We start from the raw sequence: 21384 nt of genomic DNA, 5'->3' as shown, positions 1-21384 counted from the left end.
GGGGGGGACATCCCTGGGGGGGACATCCCTGGGGGTGACATCCCTGGGGGTGACATCCCTGGGGTCACATCCCTGGGGTCACATCCCTGGGGTCACATCCCTGGGGTCCCACTGAGCTCCAGGCACCCCTCGCAGGCTCTCATCACTCTGGGGTGTCAGAGAGCAGCCTGGGGGAGCAGCAGTGCGAGCTGGGGCTGAGGAGCTGCAGGAAGGAGATGGGCACAGAGCAGTGAGGGAGCAGCCTGAGGGGCTCAGGGAATGCTGTGCTGGTGCCAGGGGCAGCATCCCTGGGGAGAGGCAGTGTGTGAGATGGGAGGGAGGAGAGGACAGGGACCAGGCTGGGCTGGTGGGAGTGTGGGGGAGGAAGGATGATGTGCTTTGGAGCTGTCATCAGTGAGGACCAGGATAAGCAGCAGGAATTTTCCATAACACCCCTCTGGCTCCCCCTCTGACTGCCGTTTCAGCTTTTGTGTCCAGCAGTTAGGAAGAAATTCTGTTCTGTCAGGGTGGGCAGCCCTGGCGCAGGTGCCCAGAGCAGCTGGGGCTGCCCCTGCATCCCTGGCAGTGCCCAAGGCCAGGCTGGACACTGGGGCTGGAGCACCTGGGACAGTGGGAGGGGTCCCTGGATGGGATTTAAGGTCCCTCCCAATCCATTCTACCATTCTGTGCTGGCTCTGTGATCTGAGGCTCAGGCTGTCACTCCCAAAGCCACACTGGGGGCAGCACTCTTTTGTTTTACCTGACATTTCAAAGTTTTTTTCTAAAATTTAGCCTTCAAAGTTACTTAATTCTTAATAATAAGTTTGGCACTTGACTGGCAGGATGATTGTGAAAATGAGGGTTGGATATTTGGGATATTCAGGCCTGCAATAAATGTGGAATGTGCACTGAAAGGTCCATCTTACAGGGCTATTAAATGCAATTAATGATACTAAATTCCAGTTAAAAAGTTAATGGTCCACACTGCTCCTGTGTTGATACACTGCAGATTGATATAAGGATGTAATTTGGAATGGCTTCTGGGAGGGGTGAGAACAAACTTCAGTGTGTGACAGAAGAGTTTTTTCTCTTTTGAAAATGACAGAAGTCCAAAATCTTGGACACAGGAAAAGCAGCTCTGCAGAGATCCCACACTGGCAGCTGATTAATTTGGCTTTTCTTTCAGTGATTTTTGCATTTTAGTTTCATTTAATGTTTTGAGTTGTGAGTTCCCCTTGGAGAGCATCAACAGGGGAGAATACCAGGCAAAGGGGTGTGGGGCAGGGTGGTAATAAGGGTGAGATGTTTACCTAATTGGGCTGTTAATAATTCCAAAATGTACCTTGCAGGAACCTCTCTTTGCTGCTAGAGTGATCTATGATCTGTTGTTCTTCTTCATGGTCATCATCATCGTCCTGAACCTGATTTTTGGGGTGATCATTGACACCTTTGCTGATTTAAGGAGTGAAAAACAGAAGAAAGAAGAAATTTTAAAAACAACTTGCTTTATTTGTGGTAAGTGTGGAGACACCCTTAACCAGAAGGGGTTACTCTGGGTGAGGCAGGGAGAGCTGCAAGCTCAGAGGAGAAAGCCCTGAATTGCTGCTGTTGCTGCTGGCATTGCTCAGTCCATGTCCCTGGGCACCAGGGGCACTGCAGCTGGCAGCAGGAGCAGATGGGCAATGCCCAGGATGCCATTTTCCCTCCAGACTCCAGCTCTTGCTTCCCCTCTGCCTCCAAGAGCAGTTTCCTGTGGGAACAGGAGGGATGTTTATGAGCAGTCATTTCTTCCAAGCGTGCCTGTGGAGCTTCTCCCAGCAGCAGGTTGGGAGTGGAGGTGCTGTGGCTGACTGACATGGTCCTGCCACGTTGCATAACACACAGCCTGACAGGCTAACCTTTGGAAATTTGCTGCAAAGCAAACGTTGCTTTTGCTATCAGTTTGCCCAAAAATAGGAGATGTGTTATGAAATCCAACTAACTGCTTGCTACGGGGTTGTTGCCTTTTTTAACCAATTTTTTTTCTGTAATGTATAATAAATATGAGCAGTACTTGTTACACTTTACTCTCTCTCTTCCTTCTCTTCCTCCTCTTCTTCTTCTCTTTCTTGTCTGACCTTTTTTCCTCTCTTTTCTCTTCTTCCTTCTCCTTTCTTCTTTCTCCTTTCTCTTCTTTCTCCTTCCTTCTCTCCTTCCCTCTCTCCCTCCTTCTCTCCCTGGGTGTTTGTCACATTTTATGCTGATATCCAGTGTCCATTCCAGAATGACAGTGGCTTGCAGGAGTGCAGCAGACTTTAGAAGCCAGTTTTGTCCTAGAGCTGATTTCCCTGGTCCCCATCTGGCAAACACTCAGGGTTCTCCCTGTGTCCTCTCACAGGTTTGGAGAGAGATAAGTTTGACAACAAGACAGTGACTTTTGAAGAGCACATTAAGGAGGAGCACAACATGTGGCACTATTTGTGCTTTATTGTCTTGGTGAAAGTCAAAGATTCCACAGAATACACAGGACCAGAGAGTTATGTGGCAGAAATGATCAAGGTGAGTTTGGAGTTTTGCCTCTTTTTTTCCCTAGATTAGACCAATCCAGTGGAATATTGGGTACAGTGCTCTGTGTTGTATTTAATTTATTTTGTAAATGTACCTGTGACTTCCCAGCCTCCAGAGCCCTCTGTGTGTGTGCTGGAGGAGGTGACAGTGAGTGGTGACAGCCAGGTACTCCCCGTGACTTGGATCAGGGGAAGAGAAGCTGTTCTGCCTCAAATTCACATTTAGGGAGAGTATTTTCAAGCTGGTGGAAGTATCTCAAGCACAACCAACAGGTTATAACCTGTCCTGGTATAAATATCTCCAACTGACTTGTAGGATTTGTTGTCATATGATTTGAGCTTATTATTGTGAAAATCTACAATTAATGTCTATTCAATTGGAAGGGCTTTTAATGAGAGAATTAAAAGGCTCCTCTCTGCCAAGCTGCAGGTTCAGAGCTCCTGGAATTACATCCGAAGCCCAGTCACTAATTTGTGTCTTCTGGCCGGGGAGCGAAAGCTGTTTGATTTACAGAATTCCAGCGTGATTTCTTTAGAGCAGAGCACTCTGTGCCTCCCCTCCCTGACCTGCTGGGGGTTCCAGCTCCCTGGGGTGGCTCTGCCGTGCCCCGAGCCCTCTCCCAGGTCAGACGTGTCATTTTGGGGTCACCAGAGCGCCCGTCCTGCTTCTCCCTCAGTAATGAGGGCTTAAAGCAATCTTGTGAGCAGTCACCTGATGGGGGATTAGCACAGTGAGATAACCAAGTGCATCACTGCTGCTTTCCAGCCTGCCTGATTATTTTGCTCCCTTCCTTTATCCCCCCGCAGCACGCATGACTTCAGGGGGGAGCTCTGCACTTCTGAAGGGCTTTTGCTTCTCAAAGACAAGTTTGTGTTGTGCCTTTGCTTCTGAAAGATGAATTTGTGCTGTGTTTTTGTTGTTGTTTAAACCAGTTTAAAGAAAGTTTCAGTTGGCAACCGATTCATTATTTCAGATGAACGGCTTGGATTAGATAAGGAGCAAAAATTAGTCACTGAATATGTTTGCGTGAAGCACAAAAGCTGGAGAACTTTTATGAGAATTCCCATTCATTAAGTGTCAGCAAGGGCTAATTACTGTGTGTGCATGGGAGTAGGGATAAATTATGCATAGCCAGAGTGTCTCATGCAGATGCAATTTTATGTAACCATGTGCTCTAGGTAGAGCTTTGGATGTGTCTGTAGCTGGTGGGGTTTGCATGTCATGAGCCAGTTTTTAATGAAGGTCTGAGAGCAGGGCTCAGTGGGGGCTGGTGAATGTGGGGCGTACCTGCAGGAGTGTGGAACAGGCAGGAAATGTGGATTTCACCTCAGTGCCTGTCACCATCCTGCCCCAGGCTCAGGCTGCTGTGCCCCGGCTCTGGAGTCCTCTGCAGCCCATGGATTCCTGAGGAGCCATTTGGCAAAGCTCACTCTGAAAATCAATTTCTTCCCGGTGTCCTTTAACATTAGGACTTCCTTTTCTTCCCTGAAATCTGGGTGTAAAACATGGTGAATCTGTTTCTCTCCCAGACCTGTTTTAGATGCTGCTGGAGGAGCCAGAAGTGGGTTTTTTCCCATTTAAGGTGTTTTTAGGGATAATTTGGGTGGGGCCTGGTTCATCTGTTCCTCAAGCTTTCTGTGCTCACAGAATCCCAGACTGGTTTGGGTTGGGAGGGGCCTCAAAGCCCACCCAGTGCCACCCCTGCCATGGCAGGGACACCTCCACTGTCCCAGGTGCTCCAGGCTGGCCTTGGGCACTGCAAGGGATGGGGACCCCCCAACCTCTGTGGGCAAAATCCCGTGAATGCAGAGGGACAGAGCGAGGAAAGCTTTAAATCCAATCAATTCCATGAGTGCCAAGGCAGAGATTGACGGTGGAGGCGCTGCCTGAGCAGCCCCAGCCTCTCTGGGCAGCCTCCCCGGGGCATGGCCGGCTTCTGAGGGGATTTTCCTCCCGTGTTTCCGACTGAAGGTGGCACTGTAGCATCTTGGATGGTGACAGAGATGGGGCACGTCCTCCCGGGCTGGCAGTGCGTGGGACCAGCGCTCAGCTGCTGCTGGACCCGATTTCGGGAGCTGGGATAGGAGGCATCGTGTGCTCCCAGTGCCCCTGAGATGGCAGAACACACCTCAAACGTTTCACCTGTGCTCTGACGCCCAACAAAATGCCTGCAGAATGCTCTTGGGTTTCTGCCCCTCGGTAAATGAAATTAAAAAAAAAATAGGAAAATGCAATTTTAAAAATTGCCTTTGCCATTTAGTATTTGTGGGTTGTTCTGATACTACAAAACAGTAAAGAAAAAATTAAATCATTTAGGACACTTATATTATATCCACTGTCAGTTTGTGAGCTGCTTCCAGTGCTGCTTGTACAGTGCTTCAAGGATATTTGAAGCATTGTGGTATCAAAAGAATCCTGGACGATTTCATTTATGCAGTTAGAGAATATTCAGGCACCTTTAAGAGTGATCTTGAATTTTGATGCTTTCTTGTCTGAAAATAATGTGTGTAGAAAGGCAGCTTTGAGGATTCCCACTGTACTGGGGATGGCAGAGCTGGATCTGGCCCATAGCGTTCATCCTGCACCCTTCACAATCCTGGCCCCACATTAAAAGAAATTGTAGCCTTGAAAATCAATTATTAACTACAATTCCTTAGTGAATTTTATATTTCTTCACAGACAGAAGCTCATTAAGTTCAAACACATCACGAGGAAAGAAGTCAACAGGTGCACTGGGAAATAGAGTTGAGTTTAGGGCACTGAAGACTGATCAAAAAATCAAAATTAAAAAACCCAGCAGTGATCTGACCTGGGCAGCCTGGGCTGGTGGGAGGTGTCTCTGCCCAGTGAGATGAGCTTTAAGGTCCCTTCTGACCCAAACCAGTCTGGGATTCTGTAAAATGAAATCTGTTCACTGTTCGGGCAGTGCTGCTGTGCCTCTGTCACTCTCCCTGCCATAGCCCTGTTCTGGCACCAGTTTGGGGCTGGTGCTGGCTCTGGATCTGGACTGGTTTGGTTCAGTCCATGCAGGGCCAGGCTGCCCTGGGCTTGTAGCTGCAGGTCCAGGCTGCTGATGGAGGCTGGAATTCCTGCTGCTGTAAACAGGGATGATATTCCCTTTCATCAGGAGGGCAGCTGTGCCTGCTGCCACAGATGATGTCCAACTCGGGCTATCTCAGGAATCTGTGCTGCCAATGGCTGGAGATGCTCAGGGAATGAATGGGGCTGCAGGGCTGGGGTGGAGGGAGCTGAGGCTGTGCACACCCCACTGCTGCCCTGATCCACCCTGCATCCCCTGCCCTGAGCCACCCTGCATCCCCTGCCCTGAGCCACCCTGCATCCCCTGCCCTGATCCACCCTGTGTCCCCTGCCCTGAGCCACCCTGTCCTGCATCCCCTGCCCTGATCCACCCTGCATCCCCTGCCCTGAGCCACCCTGCATCCCCTGCCCTGAGCCACCCTGTCCTGATCCACCCTGCATCCCCTGCCCTGAGCCACCCTGCATCCCCTGCCCTGAGCCACCCTGCATCCCCTGCCCTGAGCCACCCTGCATCCCCTGCCCTGATCCACCCTGCATCCCCTGCCCTGAGCCACCCTGCATCCCCTGCCCTGAGCCACCCTGTCCTGATCCACCCTGCATCCCCTGCCCTGAGCCACCCTGCATCCCCTGCCCTGAGCCACCCTGCATCCCCTGCCCTGAGCCACCCTGCATCCCCTGCCCTGATCCACCCTGCATCCCCTGCCCTGAGCCACCCTGCATCCCCTGCCCTGAGCCACCCTGCATCCCCTGCCCTGATCCACCCTGCATCCCCTGCCCTGAGCCACCCTGCATCCCCTGCCCTGAGCCACCTTGCATCCCCTGCCCTGAGCCACCCTGCCCTGAGCCACCCTGCATCCCCTGCCCTGATCCACCCTGCATCCCCTGCCCTGAGCCACCCTGCCCTGCATCCCCTGCCCTGGCAGCCTTGTGGTGCCCGAGATGGCAGATGGATCTCAGCAGCTGGCATGGAGCAGCTGCCCTTGGCACTGCATCCCTGAGCCACCCCTTTATATCAGTTTAATGGCACAAACAGTGCTGTGGATGTGGGGAAGCATCTCTTGGTGGCAGAGATGATGTTCAGCTCCTGGTGTTTGTGCAGCTCTGCTGGTGGAGCAGGGATGTTAGGGTTAGGGTTAGGGTTATGTGTGTGCTCCATCCTGCAGAGACAGGGGCTGGCTCCGTGCTTGGAGCATGGGGAAGGATGCTGAGGGTGCCTCCCGTGATTCCCAGGAACAAAGGCCCCGGTTCTGGAGGCTCTGCAGTCACCAGGAAGATCAGGTGATGTCTGAATAACACCCTGTGTGTGGGAGGTGGGGGGATCCACTTATCGCCTTGGCCAGACATTGACATCCACACCCAGATGACTCATGTGAACTCCGTGCAACTCCCTGCAGATTAGCTCATTTAAATGTCTTATCTTCCCATCCTGGCTCGAGAATTCCTCCTGGAGTTCTGGGCTGTGCCTGCATTGCTGTGGCAGCCTGGGCAGCCCTGCCAGCCCAGCTGTCACCGGGGCCCTGGCAGGGCTGTGCACAGCCAGCTGTGTGCAGGCATTTAGAATATGTCACATCTCTCACTCTGCAGCTCGCTAAGGAGAAAACCACACAGGCACCGGGGCTTGTGTGCATTCCTGAGCTGTCTGCAGGCGGCTGCATGGGCTGTCACAGCACAGACAAATATTTGCATGCCCGACTCTGCATCCCCTGCTCTGCACCTCGAGCAGCCTGGGCTGGCAGGGGCTGTGCATGCAGATGTGCTCATTAAAAAGTAAAGGCTGCTTTGGAACAGTTAGCCTGGATCTTGGTGAGTAGCCCCTGCAGCTCCCCTTTGTTTTCAATCCAGGCAGGATCTGTGTCATTAGCAGCCTTTATTGCAGAAATGAGGCAGAGGTGGCACAATTGCCCAAGCTCCGTGTCCGGATCGAGGGCACCGAGTTCCAAATCTGGGTTGTGTTGTCATTGAAAAGGAACCATTTACAAATAGGAGTGATGGCACGGGTAGCCTTAAAGGCATTTGGAATAGGAATGAAGGTTACAGATTTCCCTTTGTGCCTTAGCTAACCTCTGTGTACAAAGCTGGGGATTTAAGGATATTATTGGGCTTTTTCCTTGGTGTCCTGAGCTCTGTCCTGTGAAGGAAAGTGTTTCTGATTCTGGGTTGGAGTGACTGCTGCCAAGGCACAGCCTCCTGGTAAGCAAAGACGAGATTCCATCAGTGGCAGGCTTTTAAATCGCCTCCTTTCAGAAGTGCAGGTGTGACTTGAAGCCTTTCCCAGGGAGTTATCCAGCAGGGACACTCGCTGCTCTGAAACCCAGCAGGAAGGTGGCGTTCAGCAGTGGTGGTGGCTTTGAGGAGTGTCCCAGGCTCTGCACGATACCCAGTTCAGCTGGAGATGGCCAGGACTGGCTTGGCACTGCAGCACCCCAGGAATGACGAGGGCACACCAGGATACTTCCAACCCAAAGCATTCCGAAAGGCCCTTAATGATTGCAGCACTGGTGAAAGACATATGGACGCGAAATTGCAGTCTGAGAAAGTGTTGGAAACGTGGTTATGTTCATCTGTCACTCGTGCCTGGAAATCCTGTACTTCAGGCAGTGTCAAATAGGAGACATTTGTCATATCAATATTGAGCAAAGCAGCTGCAGACACAGGGGTGAGCAGCCCGTGCAAATGACTGGGTTACAGATGAGGAAATTGGGGTTTTGGGGCTACCAGTCACCGTGCTACTGGTGCAAGCTGGGAGAGGAGGAGGAGGAGGAGGAGGAAGACTGAGGAGGTCAGGATGTGACCTGGAGCTGACAGTGCTTTGTTTGGTGGTAACTTCCCAACAAGCTGCATCTTGAGATAGCTGGCCAGAGTTAGCCAATATAATTGCAGGGTTAATGAAGAAATCGTGGCAGAGGCTTGGGAGAGCCCGGAGTGCTTGGCAGCAGGCCCTGGGCTGCTGGAAACACTGTGTCATAGGCACGGCTGAGCTTTGTGCTCACAGGGGAGGAACGTGTTCCACCCTTGGTGCAGCCCAGGAGCTGCACTGGGAGAAAGGAATGGCCAGCCTCACCTTCCCCAGCTCTGGCACAGGCTGCCCAGAGCAGCTGTGGCTTCCCCATCCCTGGCAGGGCCCAAGGGCAGGTTGGACAGTGCTTGGAGCCACCTGGGACAGTGGAAGGTGTCCCTGCCATGGCAGGGAGTGGAACAAGATGAGCTTTAAGATCCCTTCCAACCCAGTGCTTGATTTTTCCAGATAAACCACCTGGAAATATATATATATATATATATATATATATATATATATATATATATATATATATATATATATATATATATATATATATATATATATATATATATCCATGCTGGGAATCTCGGGTTGGCATCCCGGCTGACCAGGCAAAGGTTCCCCTTGGGCTGAGCGTGTGTGTGAGCAAGGCCTGGGTGGATGAAAGCAGAAGGAAAGGCTTGGGGGCAGTTCTGGGGAATGGATGTTTGCATAACGCGCTGGCTTTGGGTGGATCCCAGACAGCTGCCAGGGTGGGTGCGTGTGGAGAGGGGGAAGGATCCTGCCTGGAAACCCTGGGGTGACACACGGGGAGCACAGACCCTGGGGTGACACACGGGGAGCACAAACCAGCACGGGGAGCACAGACCCTGGGGTGACACACGGGGAGCACAGACTAGCACGGGGAGCACAGACCCTGGGGTGACACACGGGGAGCACAAACCAGCGCTGGGAACACAAACCCTGGGACCAGAAAGCCCCTGGGGCCGAGCATGCCCGAAGCGGCCCCGGGCTGGGGTGAGGCCGGCCCTGAGTCATCCCCTGACCCCGCTGGCCCTTGAGCAAGAGGATGTGGGTGACAGCAGCCCCTGCCAGCAGCGCGCAGCTCAGCCCCTTGGGGAATTGCTGCTCCTGCCCGGCTGTGGGGGCATAGCGGGCCCCACTTCAGTGGGATCAGGAAGCCCAACAGGACGCTGCTGTGGAGAGGAGGCCTTGTCCTCTCGGCAGGCAGGACGTGGCCCTCAGGAGCCCTGTCCCCATCGGGCTGGGGACGCTCAGCTGGGCTCCAGGCACTCACCCACAGCAGAGCTGTCCCAGGGGCAGGGCCATGGTCATCCTGCACCTTTGGGAATGGTGTCTGTGTTCCAGGCTCCCTGCTCTGTGCCCGCCCGAGTGCCACCTGGGTATTGAACAGAGAAAAGGAAATAATTAGTTATTGCACCCTGAACCTTGTGTTGTCAGCCTCCTGTGGGACAACATGGGCCTTGTGAGGAGTTGAGAATGTTCTGAGTGTGGAGGGGGGAGACACCATCAAGTGCTGGTTTTCATGGAGGGGAGCAGTGCAGCTCGGTGTGGAAGAAGTGATGGTGAGCCCTTTGCAGCAGACAGAACCTGATGTGGGGATTTTTCCAGGAAGCTCAAGAAAGACCCAAGAGGAGTCCCATGTCACCACAAACAAACAGATGCGTTTTCAGAGTGCTTCACAGAGCTCTTTTGTAGCTGTGTGGGTCTGATTTTTAACTTCCCATGACAGAAACTGAAATTTGCTGCTGCTGCCTTTCCCTGCTTGTGTTCAAGAAACAACTGGATGTGGCACTCAGTGCTCTGGGCTGGGTGACAAGGTGGGGATGGGACACAGCTTGGACTTGGTGAGGTTTTTGGAGGTTTTTTCCAAGCAAAATAATTCTGTGATTCTGTAAGTGATGCTGCTGGGCAGCCCTTTGGTGGCAGCTGTGGGGATTTATTTTGGAGAGGGCTGAATCAGCCCGTCAGCACCGATAACTCTGAGGCACAGGGTACACGGGGACCCTGGAGAGGAGTGGGGAGTCCTTGGGGCGAGCAGAGCCCCGCTCTCTGCCGTGAGCTGTCATTCCTTGCCCAGGAGGAGCAGGATGGTGCCTCTGCTGGCACAGCCCGTGCTGAGGTCACCTCCCAGCCTTTCTCAGAAGCACTCTTCAGCAGAAGGCAGGAGGAGCCGGCGCTTCTCAGAATGAATGGCAGCAGCGCTTCCTCTGCCTTCCCAGGGCATGGCAGCACCCCTGCTGCTGCCCTTACAGCAGGGACTTTTCCAACTTTACCTAGAAAAGAGCTGCGGCCCGAAACCCAGAAACCCAGCGCTTGTGGTCAGCCCGCTTCCGGCAGCGCTGCGCCGGCCCCGGCTGCTGCAGCACAGGATGGGCCTGGGCTGGGAACGGGGAGCTCAGGGGATACTGGGAATGGGGAGCTGGGGTAACCTGCATACTGGCAATGGGGAGTTGGGGTACCCTGCATACTGGGAATGGGCAGCTGGGGTACCCTGGATACTGGGAATGGGGAGCTCAGGGGATACTGGGAATGGGGAGCTGGGGTACCCTGGATACTGGGAATGGGGAGCTGAGGGTACCCTGGATACTGGGAATGGAGAGCTGAGGGTACCCTGGATACTGGGAATGGGGAGCTGAGGGTACCCTGGGATACTGGGAATGGGGACCTGAGTTTACCCTGGATCCTGGGAATGGGGACCTGAGTTTACCCTGGATCCTGGGAAGGGAAGAGGAGCTGAGTGCGCCCCAGGATGCTGGGAAGAGGAGCTCAGTGCACCCCAGGATGCCAGGGCAGAGGGTGCAGAGGGCATCATTGGTGTGTGGGTGCCAGCAGCTGCACAGGAGCTCGGCAGCCTCCCCCCTCCAGGCTCACTCAGTGCCTCTGCAACACCTCCAAAGCCCCAGGGTGGACATGAAGCTGTGCCTTTAAGGGCCCCCCAGGGCTGAGCTGAAGTTCAGCAGAAACTGGATCGTGGAGATATAAATCTTTTATTGACCCCTGCGTGGCAGTGCTGGGAGCCAGGCTGGCCCAGCAGGATCACCATCCCCTGACCTTTCAGCATTCCTGCTCCGTGCCGTTGGTGCTGGCTCTGCTTAAATATTTATTTATTTGAAAGCAAACACCCCCACGCTCGCAGCAGGGACAGGCCAGGCTGTGTGTCAGCAGCCTGGTCACATCCAGCTCCTCTCTGCGGGGCTGGGGGGGCTCGAGAGCGGGCTCAAGGTTTCCAGGGAAATCCAGAGAGTGTGCACAAGGCAGAGCTGAGTCCTGCCGTGCTGGCAGCTCCCCTCTGTCCTCTCTGTGAGTGCCAGCCCAGCCTGGCCTGCAGCACTGCCTGGTGCCTCCACAGGGATGTATCTGCCCCTCTCCTGTGCTTTCCCAGCCTGTTTGGGTGGACACCCCCTGTTTCCTGCCGGGTGGCAGCTGGACATGCCCAGATAAATGCTGGGTTAGGGTGGTGCTGTGGAGTGGGGAGGCACAGCAGTGCAGCCCAGTCAGGGTGGGCAGCGATGTCCAGGTCCTTCCTGAGCTGTCCCTGCACAGGGAATTTCCAGGTGCCCATTAACCCTTTCCAGGTGGGTCAGTGCCAGTTCCAGCTGAAGTGGGAGCTCAGACACCCCCAGGGCTGTGTCTCCTTGTCCTCAGCCCTCCCCTGCCTCAGCCTCTGGAGTTCACGGCTTGGTTTTCATCTTTCAACCTGACATGAGAACCAGAGGTGCTTTGTTGGTTTTGTTCAAATCAAAGCCAAGATTTCCTGACTTTGAGGGCTGGGGCTTTCAGAAAGGCAGCGGGTTTGCAGGCTCTGAGCAGGCTGCAGGAGCTGTGGGTGCTGTTTGATTTCACCTTCCGGGCCTGCAAGGATCAAGTCGCAGCCTCTGCAGCAGCTGCAGTGCTGGCTTCAATTGCAGAGTGATGTTGGAAAGTGCTTGGGGTATTTGTTATGAAACACTGCAGGTAGGGGAAGCTGGTGCTTCCCTCATCCCTTTCATCCTTCTCAAGGATGGGGCCTGGGAACGCTCTGGGAATGGCCTTAGAAACGTTTTTGGGAATAAGGAGAATATTTCTGGAGCAAGAATGGGGCAGGCAGGAGCTTCAGGGCTCCTGTGTCTGCCTGGAAACCTCAGGACATGGACCTGGGGCTCCAGGCAATCCTGCAAATATAAATTGCATTTTAGTCTAATTTTCCTCGTCCTCTGCCCTTGTTTCTTCCCTGGATAAACAGAGGGAAGTGCAGTTGGTGTTGTTGGTTTTCCCTGGGTGGGAGATGCTGGACCTGAGCACAAATGCTGAGCTGCCCCCTCCTCCCTAATGAGCCTTTTACTACAGCTGGAAGAACACAGTGCAGTGCTGCCTGTTCCTGCTATTAAACCTTAATTGTGGGACTGCAGTTCCCTAAAGTCCAAAATATTTTGGCACTTGTCTTGGTAAAGGCATATTTTTTTTGTACATAGATTTTTTTTTCCCTTTTATTAGCAGAAACCATCTGCCCTGTAAACAGAGATCAGGAGCAAACAGCCTTCCTGGCAGTTCTGCATCACGTGGGAATGCTGTGGTGCCTGCATGGGAAAGGGCCTGCTTTCTGCTTTCTGCCTTCTCATCCTGGCAAAAGGAAACTCCAGGCACATCAGAGACAGCTAATTTAAGCTGATGAGTCTTGGCATCGCATCTGAATTGCAGAGAGGATGTGACTGGAGCTCTCTGTAGAGGTGCACAGCCCTGATTAAGCAGGATGGATGCTCCTGGGAACGAGGGGGAGCATGGAGGGAAGGCTTGGAGCTGGAGATTGAGGCAGGGAATGACAAAAAGCCAGGAGTTTGCAGTGCTGCTTTAAAAACGAGCTGGGAGCCCAGAGAAGAGCCTGGCCAGCCAGTGGGGTGAGCTTTGGTCGCTGTTAATCAGCAGTGCCGATTGATTTTTGATTAAGAGCATCCCTTGGTGTCAATGCAGTCACCCTTCAGCGTGGCTGGTGTGTTCAGAGCTCCCCAGCTGTGTCACCTGTGAGAGCACACACACCTCACCTCAGCCAGCCCGAGTTCATCTTCCATTTCAGAGCATATCTCCAGCGTGGGAGGAGAAGCAGACTGGATGGGAAACCAGTTTGATGTTGAAGTGTAAGGTGTCAGGACGTGGGGTGCACCCCTCCTCCTCTTTTGTGGCTTTCTGTTCCGCTCCTGCCTTTATTTTTAACATCTCTGGCGAGTACCCGAGTGCCTGTGTGAGTCTGTACAGGCTCCTCAGGCTGAGTGTGTGTCCGGTGGCATTGCTGTGTCCATGGCATTGCTGTGTCCGGTGGCATTCCTGTGTCCGGTGGCATTGCTGTGTCCATGGCATTGCTGTGTCCATGGCATTGCTGTGTCCGGTGGCATTGCTGTGTCCATGGCATTGCTGTGTCCGGTGGCATTCCTGTGTCCGGTGGCATTACTGTGTCCATGGCATTACTGTGTCCATGGCATTGCTGTGTCCATGGCATTGCTGTGTCCGGTGGCATTGCTGTGTCCATGGCATTGCTGTGTCCAGTGACATTCCTGTGTCCATGGCATTCCTGTGTCCATGGCATTGCTGTGTCCATGGCATTGCTGTGTCCGGTGGCATTGCTGTGTCCGGTGGCATTGCTGTGTCCATGGCATTGCTGTGTCCATGGCATTCCTGTGTCCGGTGGCATTGCTGTGTCCATGGCATTGCTGTGTCCGGTGGCATTGCTGTGTCCAGTGACATTCCTGTGTCCATGGCATTGCTGTGTCCATGGCATTGCTGTGTCCGGTGGCATTGCTGTGTCCAGTGACATTCCTGTGTCCATGGCATTGCTGTGTCCGGTGGCATTGCTGTGTCCAGTGGCATTGCTCTGTCCGGTGGCATTCCTGTGTCCGGTGGCATTCCTGTGTCCGGTGGCATTCCTGTGTCCGGTGGCATTGCTGTGTCCATGGCATTCCTGACTGCAGCTTGGGCTATGAGAGACTTTGTATGGCTGAGGGAAAGCTCTACAGGCAGTGCTTTGTCATGTATCTGCCCCTCATTTTAGCCTGAACCAGACAGTCAAAATAGGATTTTCTTTTTCATTAAAAAGGAAGTATCTCAGCTATGGAAGAATTTCCAGAACTTGGTTTCTTTTATCAGACAGCACAGCCAAGCTTTGCTTGACCAAAAAAGCAGAAAATCTTCCTCAAACACAAATTAAAAGATAGTGAGATGGCAGCAGGTTTCTAGCACTGGGAAGTGCTTGTCCAGATGTGAAATCTGGGCTGGTTTAATGTCCAGGGGTTGTGCATTTATGCTGAGGTGTGTGTGAGGGAGCAAGGGCTGGGGACAGCGAGTGGCTGGAGAGGAAACCCGAAGTGAGCAGCCCCAATTCCCAGCAGTGCCTCGGGCTGGCACTTTGCAAACTTTCCAGCGAGATGCAAATGCAGATAAGTGCAGATAGCTACAGATAAGTACAGAGCTGCTGCATCGAGGAGTGTCCCGTGGCTGCAGAGCTGTGCTCTGGGGGCAGGTTTTCAGGTGGCAAACGCTAATTGTGCCCTGCTGTGTGCCCCTCAGGAGAGAAACCTGGACTGGTTCCCCCGCATGAGGGCCATGTCACTGGTCAGCAGCGACTCGGAGGGAGAGCAGAACGAGCTGAGGAACCTGCAGGAGAAGTTGGAGTCCACCATGAAGCTCGTGACCAACCTCTCTGGGCAGCTGTCAGAGCTCAAGGATCAGGTAAGGAGCAGGCACACACCGTGGTGGGCAGCACAGGCTGCTGCCGGCCCCTCCTGCAGCTCCACAGCTTCTGCAGACCCCAGGGAGAGCTCCCCAGAGTGGCCCGTGGGTAGCAAAGCAGTGACAAACCAGAGTCCCTCCAGAGCCCCATGCTCCAGCTGACCTGCCTGGTGCTGGCCCGGCTGGTGAGTTCCAGAGTGGCCACATCAGAAAGGGAAAACTCGTGTTAAAAACATCACCAGAGTTAACTTCAGTCAGTCCAGGCTGGGAGCCTGCAGGTGTTGTTGTTGTTGTTGTTTGGGGTTTTAACCCCAAGAGCTGAGTGTGATCCTGTCAGCCAGAGGGTGTGACACTGACACCAGGGCTGTGTCACCCTGTGCACCTCAAAACCCACCGAGAACACAGGAGGAGCCTCGAGTGGTTGCTGGTGGTGCTGGTCGCTCTGTGCTGCGGCTGTGCTGCTGAGCAGATGAGATTTGGCTGCTGCCACCCCCAGCCTGCAGCTCACACATCCCAGGAGGGTTTGCACGGCACCACACGCTGCTGCTGCTGCTGCTGCGAGCCAGCGAGTGCTCACAGACCTCGCAGGGTTCTCCTGGTGCAGCAGCTTCTCTGCAGCAAGAGCTGGGTGGCTTCTGCCTTGCCTGGGCTCGAGGTTTTCTTGGGGCTGGTGCCCAGCCCAGCAATGGCTTTGTGAAGGACAGAGGCAGCAGGGCTTCAGCTGGTGCTGTCCCTGGGTATTCCAGCCTGACTGGAGGGAGCAGGGAAGGAAAGCACTGCTGCCTGCGCTGTCAGCAGCTGTTTGTGGTGGCTGCTTATCTCTGTGCATTAATAACCTGAGCCAGATGGTTCAATTAGTGAATTGATGGAGGTATTGGCACTGGCTGAGATGAATTGCTGACTTGCACCTGGGTGGTGGATGGAGCAGTTCCTGTCCCAGCACCAGTGCCATCCCTGCTGCCCAGCCCTGCTGGCCTGCCTGGGTGTCTCCGTGCAGCTCTGCTGTGTCAGGAGCCCTGGCAGCCAGCACTGAGATCAGCTCCTGCCTCCCAATCACGCTCTGCAGCTGGGCCCTGTCCCCAGCACCCTGTGGAGGCAAGGAAGGGATTAACTGGGGGCCTGGGAGCTGACAGCCTCGCTGCCCAGGGCTGTAATTAGTGCTCAGGCACGGTGCCACAGAGCCCCTTGCTCCACTTGGTCCGAGGATGGAGGGCAGAGGCAGTTCTCTTTTGTCTGGGCTTTAATTCGTGCTGGGCAGGGGTTTGGCTGTTTAGCCTGGGAACGATGGCCCTGCCCTGTGTCCTGGTGTCCCTGCTGAAGGCTCTGACTCCAGGTGCAGGCACAGGAGCTCCCCATGGCCACGACACATTTCTTCCTTCTGAAGCTCGCAGCCCTCTTGGCTGACCAAGCACTAAAACCTCTCCTTGCTCTTTGTGACAACAAGAATGAAGGGTTTAGCTTTTAGAGAGCTATTTGACTGTAAAAGCAAGAGAGGAAACCAGCTTCATTAGTGTGGTGATAGCTTTTAGGAATTCCCCTAAGTACCATTGTTGAGAGCCCTGCTGAAGATGCAGGATGCTCCAATTATGTGACAAAGCCAGTATATCCCTCCTCCGGATCAGGCACTGTCTCCAGGAAAGGAACTAACTCAGGGAATTCTTATTTGTATTTATTTTCTTGTAATTAAATAAAGGGAAAACCTCTCATTCATTTGCTCTTCAAGCTTGTTAGGTTTCTGGAGACTCTAATTATTAGAAGCCGAGCTCCAGCCCGCCTGCTTCCCCAAAGTGCACCAAGAGCCATTAAAATCCTGATCACTTTAATTCTGTGTGAAAAGATTACACCATAATTGTCTGCAGCAGCAGGGGATTAGATGTAATCACCCAGAAATCCTTCCCAGAGTTCCAGCATCGCTCCTGGGGCTGGGCCTGGCTGGGGACACCCCCTGGGCTCCAGGTGAGACTCAGGGTGACAGGTACAGGTGATGCTCCTGGGGACAGCCCCCCTGGGCTCCAGGTGAGACTCAGGGTGACAGGTACAGGTGATGCTCCTGGGGACAGCCCCCCTGGGCTCCAGGTGAGACTCAGGGTGACAGGTACAGGTGATGCTCCTGGGGACAGCCCCCCTGGGCTCCAGGTGAGACTCAGGGTGACAGGTACAGGTGATGCTCCTGGGGACAGCCCCCCTGGGCTCCAGGTGAGACTCAGGGTGACAGGTACAGGTGATGCTCCTGGGGACAGCCCCCCTGGGCTCCAGGTGAGACTCAGGGTGACAACCTTTGGAGCCAGGCTGCCTCTGTCAGGCCCAGGCATTACTGGGGAGCCCAGCCTGGCTCAGCTGAACCCCTGGGCAGTGTTTGGGTGCTGGCAGCACAATTCCAGGGCCTGGCAGCTCCCTGGGGATTTGCTGTGCCTGGCTTTTATGGCCTGGTAGCCCAGGTGTGCTGTCACTGGAAAGCTTTTGCAGGAGATTCACTCTCCAGTAAATGTGATGGCAATAAGTTGCTCCCTCCTGCAGCCCTGTGCTCTCCTCACAGCATTAAGTGTGGTGCAGGATTAATAATGTTCTGCATTGACACCAAAATTGCATTTCTCCCTCTTATTTATGGTTGGTTGCTTTATTCTTCTCTTTTTTTAAAGCCACATCTTCTACAAACACCTGCACCAGGGTGCACAATCCCTTTTCTACACAGCATGAAAAATATCTCCTACAGTCCCTTTTCTTTATTCCTCTTTCTTTCCTTTTCATTCCATGCACCCTCTGAATCAGTTTATTGGCAGTGTGAAATTGTGCTCTCAGTTTGCTCAGTGAAGATAATTAATGTAAAGAGGCATTTTTAAGCCAAGTCCTCGTGGCCTCTCTGCATTTCCATAACTTGTGGGTTGTCCTAGCAGCAGTTTAACATTTGGGTTCAGCAGGCGTGGGTTGTGTGTGTGCTCAGGGAGCTCTGGGAAGAGCCCTCTCCTCCTGCTCCCATTCCCTGTGAAGTGTCAGAAGCTTTTTGTGGAGAGAATTGCAGAAGTGTGCCCTGTTCTCAGGAGCCTGCAGTCAGCCCTGGGGAGAGGGAGGACAGCAGCTCTGCCTCTCTTGGGCCTGGCAGTGAGCAAGGTCAGGGTTAATTATGGTGTCAAGAGGAATGCTGGTGTTTCAGCCCCTTTCCTGCTGGTTCAGGGAGTGCCAGTGGGCACAGGGTGAGCTGTGGGTGTGCAGCAGAGCGGCCTTGCAGAGGCTGCCCAGCACTGCCCCTTTGCAGCAATCCCATCCCCACAGAGAGCCCCAGGTCAGCCACTGGGCAGCCACCGGGGTACCCTGCCCCAGCTGGGAAACTCCATCAGTGCTGAAACCGGGGATTTAAACAGACACGCTCAGGTGCTTCACTGGTGACCAGGGTGCTGGGGCTGGGTTGACTGTTGCATTTGATCTTGGAGGTCTTTTCCAACTTTACCAATTCTGTGATCCCAAGTGTGTTACAAATGAACCAAACAGGTACACACCACCTCCCTTCTGCTGGGGTTGCTGCCACAAGCAGTGACACTGGCTGGCATTTGTCATTAAACAGAAAAAAACGCAGAAGTTAAATGGTGGCTGTAGCTGGAAGGAGCAGCAGGAGCAGGATGGGAGTGTGGATCATGTGCTGAGCCCTGAGAGTGTGGGGGTTCTTGGGGGGGCCCAGGTGCCCTCAGTGGGGCAGGGATGAGGCTGTCCTGGTGTTCCCTGTGAGCCATCCCGTGTTGTGGCTCCTCTGCAGCCACAGCACAGCGGGAGCTGTGGGATCCAGCTGTGGGATCCAGCTGTTCGCTCCTGAGACCCTGCCCAGCCAGAGTCATTCCTTACATGGCTTATGCAACTTGTCAGAAACCTCCCAAAGTTTTAAAAAGCAGAGTGGAGCCATTGGACTGTGGCCATTTCTCAATATCAGCAATACTAGTGATCCATTTCCCGTTCACGGTTCACCGATCGGGAGAACGGCGTTCCCCATCTGCTTCCCACTCATGAAATAACGAGGTTTGGGCTGTGTGGCAGTGAGGGGGTTAAGCCCTGCCTTGGCAGATGGGGAGGGCTGTTGGCTCGCTCGGGGTGAGAGCAGGGAGTGCTCCGTGTTTTCCAGCAAAGGCAAGGGTATTCCCAGCCTGACTGCAGGGCTCGCCCCTTTTCCGCCCCCTCTGCTGGACTGGCTACAGAGAATTCCTGACAGGGGAGGTTTCTGCAGGCTGCTCCCCGCTCTGGTTCCTGCTGGCTGCCGGGCTCTGCCGGGTGTCCCTGGCAGTGTCTGGGCTCTGCCAGGCTGTCCCTGGCACAGCAGTGTCCGGGCACACAGATGAGCTGTCCCTGGCACAGCAGTGCCCAGCACACAGATGAGCTGTCCCTGGCACAGCAGTGCCCAGCACACAGATGAGCCGTCCCTGGCAGTGCCCAGGCTCTGCTGGGTTGTCCCTGGCAGTGTTTGGGCACACAGACACTCGTGGCCATGCTGGGTCTGGAGTCCCCCCTGGCCCGGGAGCAGGCTCTGGCTGTAGCCAGGGCTCTGCGGCCAATGCCAAGCACAGCAGGCCCTCGGGCGGGCACAGGACGCACAGGAAGCGCCGGGGCCTAATGAGCAAACTTGTTAATTTTCCAGATGACAGAGCAGAGGAAGCAGAAGCAGCGCATCGGTCTCCTTGGACACCCCCCGCCCATGAATGTGAACCTGCAGCAGCAACCAGCCTGAGCTGGGAGGGTCACCCCCAACACCCCCGGCCCGGAGGCTGCTCCTGAACCTTCTGTGCATCCTGTAAATACCCTGGTTTTATACTTAGATGTATATGACTGCTACTCTTATCAAGCTGGGGGCGCGTGGATTGTGATTAGAACTGTTGGCACGGGACAGAGGTTAAACTTTGTGCCAAAACTATCAAAATTGCCTTTTCCTTGGAAGGACTTAAGAGAGCACCTGAATTGCACTTGAAAAGATTATTTGACTATGTGACATGTATTTTGTATTTAAAAAAAAAAAAGAATAGAATAGCTAGTATTTATGTTTTTATACAATTGTGCAATATGAATTATGCAATCACAATATATTTGGAACTCCTGGATGTCCTAAGGGAGTGCACATCTTTGGATCTGGTGTGTTAGTACAATGTAATAAATGGTATAAAATTACAGGTGTAAATGAGGCTGCTGCAAAATTGTGTAACTGGTGATTTTTTCATACCCTTGGACATTTTTGTACCATGTGTGTAAATATCTTGCAATGCCATATTTGTTGCCTCTTCCTCCCAGGGATGATGCTGGGACTCCGTGAGCTGTTCGATTGGTATCGATTAAAGCAAAACATTATTTTGAAGCTTCCGAGTGAGGAAAGCAGGAGGTATTTTTCAAGAGATTTCTTTAGAGTACTGAAGCTAGAAGAGCTCAGACACCGGGTTTTTTAAATGCTAAGATTTCTTAAAGGGAACTTTTTATGCAAAATGAAGTTTGGAATGAGGATGCACTGCTGGCGAGTCGGTGCAGTCTCCCAGGACCGAGCCGAGGCTGTCCAGGCTTTGCATTCTCAGTGTGTAGGATCCTCTCCTTCTATTTTTTCATTAGAGACCTACGTGCCTGCTAAAGCTTTAGCAAACAGGCACTGCACCGACTGAAACGTGTCCTGTAGCTGAGCACTGATGTGTGTAATGCTTGTGTGAGAGCCACTGGTTTGAGGCTGCTCTGTCCCACCCCTTCCTCTCCCTGCCCCCTTTCATTTGGTCACTTTCTTTGGTTTCTGATTCTCCAGTGTGAAAGGAAACTTGTTGGGTTGTTGCTTGGCTGGTTTTTTTTTCCTCCAATCCGCTGCATAGTTTTATACATGGACCTCATTTTACAGAAGCTGACTTCTCTGCAATACTGTCTACAAAAGAAAAAAAAATGAAAAAAGCTAAAGAAAGAGCTATGAAAATTTGTAAATGCATAAATATAGGTATTTAAATAAATGATGCAAAATACTCTACGGTCAGAGGCTGCTGGTGGTTTGTGTCCCCTCCAAGGTGGTGTGTGGCAGTTCTGTCACACACAGGTGTCCTGGGATGTGGTGTCACAGGGGCCTGGCAGGTAAGGATGGGGCTTTTCCCAGAGCCCAGAGGAGCAGAGGTTGATTTTTTTAAAACCGGAGCATGTCCCTCCTCCAGCAGTGAGAGGCACTGGCACCCAGGGAACTTCACCTGCGGTCACTCCGGGCTGGGATATTCACACTCTCCCCACTGATAGTTCAGGTTTGTGGCTGTCATTGGAGCATGTGAGAGTTAAAAACCCCTCCAGCTCCAAGTATCGTGTGCACAGGAGCGTTGCTGATTATGTGTATT

The 21384-nt window shown here is 53.2% G+C and overlaps 1 protein-coding gene across 10 annotated transcripts in view; it reads left to right on the top strand.

The window, feature by feature from the left end:
- ITPR1 (inositol 1,4,5-trisphosphate receptor type 1) overlaps positions 1-21032 on the top strand; it is a 161430-nt gene extending 140398 nt beyond the window's left edge. For all 10 annotated transcript variants that reach the window (XM_054280942.1, XM_054280938.1, XM_054280937.1 and 7 more), the window contains 4 exons: positions 1329-1494; positions 2357-2517; positions 14903-15064; positions 19683-21032. In XM_054280942.1, the coding sequence (XP_054136917.1) occupies positions 1329-1494; positions 2357-2517; positions 14903-15064; positions 19683-19772 (579 nt within the window). In that variant the 3' untranslated portion in view covers positions 19773-21032. The remainder of the gene's footprint in view (positions 1-1328; positions 1495-2356; positions 2518-14902; positions 15065-19682) is intronic.
- Positions 21033-21384: the final 352 nt, after the last annotated feature.

This window comes from Melozone crissalis, unplaced genomic scaffold, assembly GCF_028551555.1.
Source record: "Melozone crissalis strain CALT ecotype California unplaced genomic scaffold, PUWL_Pcris_2 ptg000029l_1, whole genome shotgun sequence".
NCBI classification, from domain to species: domain Eukaryota; kingdom Metazoa; phylum Chordata; class Aves; order Passeriformes; family Passerellidae; genus Melozone; species Melozone crissalis.
The sequence above is the reverse complement of the archived record's forward strand: the minus strand, read 5'-3'. Positions and strand labels throughout refer to the sequence as shown.